The 12,216-nt window shown below is 43.8% G+C and overlaps 1 protein-coding gene across 1 annotated transcript in view; it reads left to right on the top strand.

Moving 5' to 3' along the window:
• The window catches only part of GAD2 (glutamate decarboxylase 2), a 583,816-nt gene that overhangs the window by 328,063 nt on the left and 243,537 nt on the right, over positions 1 to 12,216 (top strand). Inside the window, exon 8 of the mRNA XM_086941658.1 lies at positions 8,052 to 8,131. Coding sequence (XP_086797784.1) covers positions 8,052 to 8,131 — 80 coding nt within the window. The remainder of the gene's footprint in view (positions 1 to 8,051; positions 8,132 to 12,216) is intronic.

The raw sequence follows: 12,216 nt of genomic DNA, 5'->3' as shown, positions 1-12,216 counted from the left end.
AATCCGTAATGTAGAGGGCACTCAAGTGAGTGCATTCCTCAGTTAAGGATTCGTTATTTACCACCAACTACAAGTTGGTGGTACATAAAGAAAACCTTTGAAAAAGCAATTTTTTGCTTTTACAAAACTGCGATGTGGCAGACATACATACCCTTAACCGCATCGCTGCGGCAGTTATTTTTCCCCATCGTGGCTTTTTTCTAAAAGCCGCGTAAGATGACGAGCTCAGCTCGTCATCGCACATGCCCCCCGTGGCTGATGACGAGCTGAGCTCGTCATCAGCATCGAAGGGGTTAAGGCATGTATGTGTGCCACATGTGCACCCATACACTATTCAGGGGTGCAACAGGGTGTCAATGTGACACCCTGCTACTCTTGTATGTGTTCCCCATTTACCGAATCGGTATTTACCGATTCGGTAAGAGGCCATAAGAATGAATGGGAATTACAGATTCGGTAAAATTTACAGAAAAATTACCTACATACTATTTACCTATTCTTAAATACCGAATCGGTAAAATTCGGTATTTAAGAATCGGTAAATAGTATTTACCTACATCTGGCCCTAAGTACTGCAAAGTCTCGTCCTGTTGCTTAGTACATAACTAACAACCAAACAGAATATAATTAAAACAGCACTAAGGCATGTCACTTACAACGAGTATAATATGACATTTTCCACCATGACTAGAATGTCCCTAGCAGCCTAACACCCTAAAGACTACTTCTATGTGCTACACTATGAGAGCATGGTGCCTCTAAATTTCTTGGTATTCAACACACTGCATACCATTTTCACAGCAGAGAGGCTGAGGTTATCAGACTTTAGCCTGGAGAGCGTGCTCTTTAAAGGAAAACACACGTCATCTTGGCTCAGCTCCTCTCCTCTCTGTATTGGCTCTGTATATCTCTCAGCAGAGGAATGGATGCTGCAGCAGCAGTATGGCACTCTGGCAGAACCTTTTGTAGTAACCTGGGGCGATGACCTCTCTGAATCAGTGGTCAAAACATGTTTTTTTAACATGGCTGACCATTGACTTTTACCCCACTTCGAGGGGCTTTCCAATTAGTGCAAGACATAGTCCAAGACAACCGGTTTGATCCAGCATGATGAAAATATGTCAACTCCGACTACATGTTTATTTTGCATATTCACTTTCGGAGCTTGAAATGTAGGTATCGGGGAACTTGTAGCAGACTTGTGTTGCCTTATGTCTTACAAAGTCATTGTTTGATAGATTCAACACTTTCTGCAAAAGATAATGAGATGCAACATATGGGCCAAGGGCAGAGAGCTTCATTATCATGCTAAACATTTAGTCTGGCTTTTTTCACAAAATAGCCTGTAACCTGTTACAGCGCATTCTTGTAGATGTAGTACAAAGCATTCATTATGCACGGTAAGCAGTAGTCGCTGGAATATTTAAAAACAGCCAATGTGGTATGGCCCTTGATAAGTGTTTTATACTACTCTACTAGTCAGAAGCGCAAAGTCTCATAGGGAAGAGGGGCAAGGGAGATAACTTAACTGCTATATTTTCTGTGGTTTGATGCCAATCAGCTTCTATGTACAGCCCCCTACCCACGGCTCTGTAAACCAGTCACCCTAATGATCAAGCTATTGTTTCACCTTTTCTAAGGGGGAGGCGGACACTCTAGTGAGGCCTGGGAAGGCTTGCTATCCATTCACAACACCACCCCACCTCATAATGATCATGATATTGTTCAGATTTGTAACAGTATCAAAATACTAGGAGCCAAGGGGGAAGAAAAGGGTAGAAAAGGCCGCCCCCCACTCAAACTGTAATACACAAAGTGTGGCCTCACCCTCTAGACACTAATAAATGTGTTACTGCTGGCCCTAAGAAGTGGGACTGCCCAATTTCATACAGTACCCGTACTCTTGTGTAGTACAACAATATGCTTAGGTCGCGGTGTCTTACTTTACAAAAAATAGAAATGGAACATGTCAACTACCATCCAAAAATCCCACTCAACATATAATAAAGAAAATATGTGGGAAAAGAGAGAGAGTACCTCACGGTAGAACCACTGAACGGGTCGCTGGCTATCAATTTGCCAGTTCACCCAGTTATCATCATCGGCAACTCTCTCTCATAAAGTGGAAAGGAAAGAAAAGACTGAACGACAAGTAACAGTGCTTTTTCTTCCATGAATACCACAGACCTATGGTTACTCATGAAATAGTAAGCCGAGAAAAACAACACTTACTGTAGTGTAGACACCTACACCATCAAACCCCAGTGAAAAAAGAAATGTGCTTTTCATCCACAAAATTTAAATTGAAGAACTTGCTGGCCATCCGTGGTTTTTATTCTAGGCTGCCCGTTCTTCAAACTAAAATGGTTCTCACTCAACCAATTCAATTATACCCAGAGTTACCGATGATGATAACTGGGTGAACTGGCAAATTGTTAGCCAGCGACCCGTTCGGTGGTTCTCCCGTGAGGTACTCTCTCTCTTTTCCCACATATTTTCTTTATTATATGTTGAGTGGGATTTTTGGATGGTAGTTGACATGTTCCATTTCTATTTTTTGTAAAGTAAGACACCGCGACCTACGCATATTGTTGTACTACACAAGAGTACGGGTACTGTATGAAATTGGGCAGTCCCACTTCTTAGGGCCAGCAGTAACACATTTATTAGTGTCTTGAGGGTGAGGCCACACTTTGTGTATTACAGATTTGTAACAGTGGCAGGGAGGGGTCCAGCAAGGCTGGGAGCCTTCGAATGGGGCCATGCCTCCCCTCAGCAAATCCCAGTGGTCGGAGGTGGCTGGGGGTGTCGTTGCAGCCTACAGCTGTGCAGGTGTAGAATGTCCTCCTTGGCGGGTGGTGGAAGTGAGGATGTAGTCCACTACCCTCTGATTGTGGGCACCCCGGTTCGGAGCTTCCGGCCATGCAGCCATGACAGTTGACAAGTCGGCCACGCTCCCCCTCCCCACTGGAGCGTTATCTGAGTTTTTTATTGAATTATTTTAGACAGCCACAATGCAGAGAATATAGAAAACAACCTGCTTCCCTTTCACAATTGGTTTATTCTTTTTCTTGCAAGATTGGATTCTTGATGCCGATAGCCTCTAAAATGTTACAATATGGGAGGCAAAAAGAAAGCTCATTGTTATTTTAATGTCTGATGGAGGAAGGCGTCTGAGTGCACAGGGCTTCTTGTGATTAATTAGGGTGTGACATCATTCACCTAACTTCAGAAGGACATCTAGGAAGGACCATAGGTACTTCACCCTTTCTAATGAATTCAGAAGAACCTTAAGAAATGACCTGCAGCACTTCCTCCCTGCTGTAGGCCTCAGCGAGACATTTTTCAACTAACAGTTATAATGCACCCTTTCTGCTGTATTCTGGTGGATCTGTTGTAAGAAAACTGCAGCACTGCACCCTTTCGGCTGAGTTTAGATAGACCTCTAGTAGTGGTCAAAGAAACTGTACCACACATTTCTGATGATGTCTTACAGTGAGACAGTGGCGGATCGCTGTGGGAGTGCTGCGAAGCGGCGGGGTGGGGGAGGGGCAGGATGGGGGGTAGTGGAGTTGGACATACGACGTTCACGAGTAGGGTAAGTAAATAAATAAAACTATTTACATTGAGCTCGCTGCATCGTCGAGTTGGCGATGCAGCGAGCGCAAGGTAAATAGTTTTATTTATTTATTTATTTACTTATTTACTCGTGGATGTCCTATGTCCGATTCCACTACCCCCTTCACCTGCCCCCTTCTTAAAATACCCTCTCACTCCTCACTCATTTTATCAATATTATTCCTCCCTGCTATTTGCTCTTGATTTCTATTCACCATTGTTATAATCATCACATGCCTTCTTATCTTTTATTATGCTCCATCCTCTGTTTACTAACTCCATTATACTTGTCTATTTCACTGTCTTCTTGTCCCCTCGCATATTGCTTGTCTGGTAGTACCCCTCGGCGATCAACTTTTCATCCTTCTTTTAATGCGCCTGGAGTGTCCAACAGTGCTGTTGTCTGGATGCCTAATGCAGATTTTTTGCCAAGGCGTACATAGATTATGAGTGTGCACATGACATATGCCTGTCTCACAGATTGAGGTTTTAGTGGACCAGTAGGGGCACCCAAAGCAATACCCTCATAGTGATGGAAGGCGAACGACTTCCTCAGGAGATAAGCAGCACAAGCACGGTGGTGGTTGCATACCGTGTAGTGATCAGTAGTAGTCAACAGGTCCTTTTCAGCATCATGTGCCGCAGGAGTGAGGCCTACAAGCTCTCTGACCTTTTAAAAAGTTCTGTTGCTGTGTTCTTAACTCACCCTTGGCCTACATCAGGGAGAATGTGGAATGCTGCACAGCGTAAGAGTAGTGACTTTGTGGTGGATGTATGCATTCCTGGGAATGGTACAGTACAGGAATGGAGATTTACTGTGTAGTACATGATAGATTAGTGCATGTGCTCAGTGTATCTATGCCTGCAAGGAATATATGATATGAAACATGTAGTGTTGTGCATTGTATGCGCAATGAAAGCATGTGTTGTGTGTCTGTATGCCTGCTTAAATCACAATGCATAAATGATGAAGTGTTGTGCAATGCAAACGTGGTGAGTGTGTGAGTGCTGACAGTGTATGTGTTATAACACACCCTGGTTCAGTGCTGAACAGTGCATGCAGTCCGAATGAGTGTATTTAATGTATGTGTGCTTGTATTGGCACAATGCATGGACAGAACAATTTTGGACAGTAAGAGTGCAGTAAATGTAGACTGAGTAAGTGTGCCCGCATTAGTATATTATATGGAGGACCCTGGGTTCCATTTTGGGAAGCCCGGGCCTGCTGGTGAAGACATGAGGAGCAGAAGAATCCCATCAAACAGTTTTGTGTATCGCTGCATTCCCGTGAGCGTGTGCGACACACTGGAGGAAGGGTTTCCCCCTTTACACTTTAAAATGTTGCTCTTTGATTCAGTGATAGAATGCAAGGGAGGGGCCTGGATACATCTCAGGGAAGGAGATGGTTTTTATGAAGGAATCATAAAGAGTAGGGCTGGGAGCCTGGGGTTAACCTTTTGATGCACATACCACTGTGGCTGGTATTCAGGTGTGAACCCTTGTCACTCCAATGAATTGTGTTCCAGGTCAATCAGCTTCGGAGTAATGCCTGCTGTGACAAACATCCTTTCAAGTGAAAAGAAGAAAAAGGGAAGTGGACACTTAAAAAAAAGGCATACAACTTTAAAGGCTAAGACCCTAAATCACATTTAGTTGTCTGGATCTAGATTATAAGAAGGAGTGAGTCGAGACCCCAAACGTTGTCATCTGCCAGGAGACAGATGGGCTGAGTCAGGAAGGGGAGCTCTGCAAGACTTCTGCCTAAGACCAGGACTGGTGGGCAAGACCTGCTAGTCTCCCGGCTTGGTGAGGGGAAATCACCCAAGGAAAAGCAAGATCACATTGAGCCTGGAGCAACTGGGCCTGCCTGCCTGCCAAGACCAGGTTTTCCCTATGATGAAGAGGAGAGCATTGGAGGGAGCGAGGTCCAGTGGGGAGCCCTAACAAGAGGGTTGTATGAAGGTACAATGCATTCTGTTGCAACGCATGCCTTTACCACCCATGCGATACAACGCGAATACCTGTACCACGCATAACCTTTACCACGCCCTATTCGTGATAGTTGTTTTCTCTGCCCTGCTCATAAACTGGCACCCGTTGCCCTCCCCCACCCCCAGCCCTTGTTAAAATACCCTAGCCCTTCTCTGAGCCGTAAAAGCATACCCCAGCATGCCCCCTGGCCCTCAGCCCTTTAAAACAAATACCTTATCCCTGCCCTAAGACTAAATCCCAGCTCCCCAACCCCTTTTTAGTAATTACTTGACCCATGCCCTAATCCCTAGCATGAGACCCCAACATGACCCACTACCCGAAGCCTTTTTTGATAATACCAGACCCCTGCCCTGAGCCCTAAAACCACCACCAGGTACTTTTTAGTTAAAAAGTACCCCCAGTGTAAAGCCCTAAATCAATGCCCAATGCCCTTTACCTCAGTAGATGAGGTTCCTCTTCTTATGCAAGCCATGGCACAGAACAGCAAGAGGAAGAGGAAGGCTCTCCATTTCATCCGAAGACACCACCACGCCAGTACCTTTACCACAACGACACCGATAGCATGTCAGTTACTCGCATAGCCATTACCACCTTGCATACGCTACGTTGTAAAAAAAATGTGTGGTTAATGGCTATGCATTAGTAACAGTGCATGCGTTGTTATGTATGTGTGGTAAAGTTACTGCGTGGTTACAGCCGCATTGTAATGGCTGTTTCCCTACAAAAAGGAACGTCTGAGAAGAATGGCTGCCCACCGATCAGGGCAGTGCCCTATGCAGAAACAGTCTGAAGACCCATGTTTGTCAGGAGATGCACCATGCGGGAAGCACCAGGCCTGATGACCACACCGTGGTAACTCTGTATACCATTGGGGGCCACAGTTTAACTTTTTTGGGCCAGGAGTATGGGACTCGTGTCTGTCAAGATCGGCATACCCATGTGCCAGGAGGAGCTGCTGAAGTGAGGGCGAACATCATACTGGAATAGTCTGCGTCAGATTGTGAGGAAAGTAGCAACCCCGTATATCAGGAGGTGCTGCCGGCACCACAGTGCTCAAGTGTTTGGGCCATGGCCTGGACGAGAGGATTACTGCCATGATCAGTGGGACCAATTGGCCAACTGCACCTTACTGATTCCCGAGGATCGCAATGACGCAGTCGAAGAGGCCACACCCTTATGAGAGCTCCAGTTTGGAGCCTGAGAGGCCCCCCCACCTCTCCATATTGACGAGTGCCTGCAGCTTCGATTGGTGGATGAGCTGGCAACACAGTTCGGAGGAGAGAGCCTGTGCCTGCAGGGTGCTGCCCCATCGTCTTCGATGAATGGGATCTGGACTCAGGAGCACCCACAGATAGGGCACTTACAGCACAGCTGACCACTTCCACCATTTCACCTGAGCGGGTACGACTGGAACTGAGCCTGTGGTGCCCGGGGGGCTCAGTGCTGTGGCATCATAGACACTTTTGACTTATAACTAAGGAGTTCAAAGGTAACTGTTGAGTGCTGCCTACTAGTACGCATTCCTGGATGTGGCCACCAGTGAATGAGAAATAACCCCCAAGCATGTTACAAGGTAGAGGGTGGGACAGGGATTTGCCTGACAACTACTAGAACCCCGACCTCAAGGGGAGTGTGTTATTGCACATGAGTATCATTATTCCATTGCAAGTGTAGAGTTAGAAATAAAAGACTTTTTCTTTTAAAAGTAAGATTTGGACTGGACATTAATTTATTGTTCAAACTTTGAGTTATGAGTCGTGTTTACTTACCTGTATCCACACTCTTCTCCCCCGTCCCCCAAGGGAGCCTTTCACTACTCTTCCACATCTACCACTGAGAGTCAAGTGCTGAAGGGGTGCTTGGCCAAGTTTCTCTGGATCCATACTAGGTTTTGCCCCAACACATCAGGAGTAAAAGGCCTCAGCCACCACGGTTGGGCCCAGCAGCCCCTGCATGCATCTGGCCCTCTGAAAGGGTTCTGACAATATGCTCAACCTACATTTCTCTTTCTTACACCATTCATAAACGGCACTCCTTTACCTACTTTCATGATTTCACATTTCTAATTAAATCATTGGTCATGTGACATGATATTGTGCTCGTATAAGCTCCTAATGGGAGATAAAACAGCTAAGGATTTGTAAGACCTTAACTTTCTACTTCCAATGGTCTCAAATGCATGTTGTCTTGGAGGAATCCATACGCTATTATGTAGTCATTAATAATACAATCAAGCAAATGATGTATTATTGTTTCCATTATATTAGTCTAATAGAAAAATGTAGACAAGTAGGTCTGCATGGGTGAAATAAGTCAATTTTGTTCCATTATTACATATAATGCTGTTCTGTAAACAATGTGAAGAAATGCGAATTCCATAAAGTTGAATGTAAATTGCTTTTGTGAAAGAAAATAAATAAAACCCAACCCTTCCATTTCAGAGTCACTTCTCTGTAAAGAAAGGTGCTTCAGCTTTGGGAATCGGTACTGACAGTGTGATTTTGATCAAATGTGATGAAAGGTAAGAGGAGATTTGGAATATGGGTTCCCATCATAGATGAAAAGTAAACTGTGATCATTCCATTATTATTGAAATTGCTTTTCTGGGCTCAGAGAAGCATATTATACCAAACAGCTGCTTCCAAGAGAAAGCTCTTAAAACAATGTGTCATTCAAGCATGAAGCAGGGATATCAATTATTTTCAGAATGTTTCATGGAAAGGCAGTTAAAAAACTAGCATATTGTCTAGGTACTTGTACATTTCTTTCTTACAAAAAAGTTCTCCATTGAATTTATTAGCAGCTTATGACTTTTATTTATATGAAAGAAAAGTATGAGAAAATGCCTGGAGGTACATGAATTGTACTATCAGTGTTTAGTATGAGCTGGTGGTTGCAAGTGGGACCCATCAGCACTTACTTTTTGGGGCCAGAACTTATTTTTTCCACAACAGATTTTTGAACCAGAGCAAAAGAGAGAAACACAAAAAAGTAAAAGAAGGAGGAGGAAAGGAAAGATGGGAAAACAGTGACAAAGGGAGAAAGCAGTGATGAAAAAGAACCTGCAAGAGTGAGATAAAGTAGGGGAGTTTCTTTTAGTGGATAAAAGAGGCATGAGATGCAATGAAGATTACTCAGACCTGGTATTCAGCACCCTGACCTTTGATAGCACCGGCACAGGATCTGAGAAAAACGTTGGGCTCCAGCACTTATTCCATAACAAATCAAGAACTGGGCAAAATGATGGTGATTAAGTGAAGAACTGGGTCTGCTGCCCATTGGTCTTCATCATTAGAGGCCTCCAGGCTGCTGTAGTTATAAGGTGGCTGGAGTGCTTCAATTAATGTGTCTCTTCCAGGTTCTGCTGATTGTTCAGCATATTCTCTCACTTGAAGACGTGGTGCTCTCCATGTTGTACCTGACTCCAAAAACATGCTATCGTCAAAGACTTGTGCAAATATAATAATTGTACCGGGATAGGTATTTGTCCATCAATGTTCAACTAATTTACCCACCACCCATTACTTAACATTATTTGGTTTCTCTAAGCTGATATGTGAAATTACTGGGATGGGATTTTTAAACTGTCATTCTTTTTGCTTGCTGTCATTGTGATTGGTGGGATGGGTGGCTGAAAATATAAATATTTTAAAAAGCATGCTAAGTCAGTCACTAAATTTTCCCAAGATGCGTGAAGTGATTTGCCTTTAGGCATATGGGGGCAGATTTACAAGCCCCTTGCGCCACTTTTAAGCCACCGTTGCGTCACTTTTGTAACGCAGCGGCGGCGCAAAAGATGCGCCTTGGTGCGGGGTTTTTACAACGTGACGCATCTCCCAGATGTGTCACGTTGTAAAGCCCTGTGCCAGAAGAGGCGTACCATCGCAGGGGGAGGCGTTCCGGTGCAGGATCGCCTCCCAAAAGTGGCTGAGTGAAATCTACAAGATTTCACTCAGTCACTTTTGGGCCCATACTGCGTCAAAACCCTGCGCCTGCTTGAAGCAGGCGTAAGGATTGACGCAGCATTGTGCACATAGGGCCCCCCTGATCATTGCTGGAGCTGCGTGGCGCTTGCGAACGCAACTCCAGCAATGCGCCGCTTTTGGCACAGATGCGTGACGCATCTGGGCCGTTTTTGCCCCTCGGTGCGCCGCATTGTATGCGGCGCATCAAGGGAGGCGGAGCTGCGGCGCGCAATTACTGGCGCATCCCTGCCAATATGCAGGGATGCGCCAGTAATTGTAAATCTGCCCCTCAGTCTCTAAGCCCTGTTGTGGGAGCCTATTCCCTGTCGTTGTTCATTGAGGAGAGGGAGAGAGTGCATTGCAACTGAGCTGCTGGGAGCCATAGACAATCCAGATACATGGTTTGCACAATTATTCCCAACACTGAGTTGTTTTGGCGCCTCTGACTGAAATGTTTTATTTGAGCTGCGGCACTCATTTTTCCTGATCGGACATTTTCTGCCAGTAGGAGAGAGAAAAACACACAAAGGATAAAGAAGGAGGAAGGGAAAGACAGAAATATCATTGCATTGAAATGGAGCAAGCGGGGACAGGCAAGAGCAAGACAAATGGGCAGGGGTGTCTGCTGTGAATTAAAGAGGCAGAAGCTATTGAAGAGGTAGCAGCAGACTTGGGATTTGGTGCGTTTGACATTTAATAGTGCCAGACATGCGTTTCTGAGCAGAGCTTGGGCACCGGAACTCATTCTTTTACAAATTAAGCTCTGGCTAGCTGTAGCTGATAAAATGGTTGCTAGGTTTGTCCATAAGCTGCAATTACTTTTTATAGTCCACTAGGCTTTACTCCAAACAGTAATATTTTGTGTATGATAAATTAATCATAACATATTTACCTATTTTTCAAGGTGACTCTCCCTACTTTATTGTGTCTGGTTCTCTTGGTAAACACTAGACTCTTGTGCCCACGGTGAACTAAGAATAGGATGGTTTAGAATATTCCTCTAAATGAAGACAGGCTCATTCTAAAACCCTTTTGAATCAAGGTTTTCAACTGATGGTACTCCATGAAAGTAAATCAATCCCTATGCGTGTTAGTTTGAACACGACCACAAGGATTAGTCTTGCCTAAAATACACATCCTAACCCCCCAAATTTGAAGCTACTCAGTCTTTCAAAGCAGTCATTAGGTCTTTTTGAACTGAGTCAAATGCTTGAACATATGTGTCCATGGATCCCACATTATCATATAAAGAGAAAAGTAAAAGTGGGGGGTTTTGGTGTGCACTACAAGACTGCCAGCAGCTTTTTTTTACCAAGGTCTGGACAGCATAGACATTGATTTTCCTCTGGATATGAAGGTTCTTGGCAAAGTCAGGGATTAAAGACTTCACCTTTCTTTGACACAGAAGTATATTAATTCCTCTTTGAAACCTCCTAGAGCCTGAATTTAACAATGTTAGAGGTTCTTCTTTAAAGACAGTTGCCATAAACTAGCCAGCATCACATTCATTTCTAAACAAGTACAAATGTAACATGCATAACATATTCAAATACATTCAACATCAGGTCAGTTTGTATGCAGTGCATGTGTGCTGTGAATAAAAACAGCTTTTTTATTACCATGCGCTCAATCAAAGAAATCACATCTGTTGGGAAAAACGATTGGATAATCCAACAGTAGTACTGGATCCCTGAACTTACTTGCTCTTCAAAGAACATATTTCAGTACAGGTAAGCATGATCACAGTTGCTGTCCTTTTGAGGGAGGATGTGATAGAAACAAAGTGTTAGAATTCCAAGTGGTCTCTATTTAATATTAATGATTGTTATTAGCTTTGTGCATCATTGATCTAATTTTGAGTGATGCTGAGGAGACCCTTTCCTAGCTGTGTTTTCTGTGGTGACTGGTCCAGAAGGTTCAGCTAGCTCAGTTCTTAAAAACAAAGGGGCATATTATCAAGACAGGTGATAAAATTATCGCCTTTTTAGCGGCAGAAAACTGTTTTCTGCCGCTAAAACAGCGATAATTTTATCGCCTGTCTTGATAATATGCCCCTAACATTCTTGCTATAGCACTGAGATTTTGTGCTTGCTATATTTACTCTACAATGATGGAGACAAGACCTAAGTGGTGAAGTCGTGTTGTGCATCCTTGAGCACTGGTAAACAAAAGTATTTGAAAATATACAAATCAGTGTGTCAGCTTTCTAGTCTTTAAAGGTCTACAAACAGCTTAGTTCAACTCCGTCAACTTGTATTGAATTAGTCTAAAATTCAAGCAACAAAACATTTGACAAAATCTGTTGGATCCCTTCCTGTGGTATACTGAGCAGTGAAAGATATCCCTGACTGAGATGCATCATTTCCAAGAAGTTCTCCACTGCTTATAATGGTTAAACAGCATTGAATAGTTGTCTCTCTCGAAAGGCATTTATTCTGATGAAGCCCACATTCCTAAATGCACTGAGTAAATATGTTTTCATCACTACTACTTCTTAAGGATTTCTCCTGTTTATATAAACTCTCCTTCTCTCTCCCTCCCTGAATTCGTACTCATTATTTTATTCAATGTCTCTGACCTGATGGAATTGTTTCATTCCACCTCGTGTCACCACCTAAAACAAACCCTATAATCTCCTGGT

This window comes from Lissotriton vulgaris, chromosome 10 (genome assembly GCF_964263255.1).
Source record: "Lissotriton vulgaris chromosome 10, aLisVul1.2, whole genome shotgun sequence".
Taxonomy (NCBI): Eukaryota; Metazoa; Chordata; class Amphibia; order Caudata; family Salamandridae; genus Lissotriton; species Lissotriton vulgaris.
Note: the sequence above shows the minus strand (reverse complement) of the source record. Positions and strands in the feature narration are given on the sequence as shown.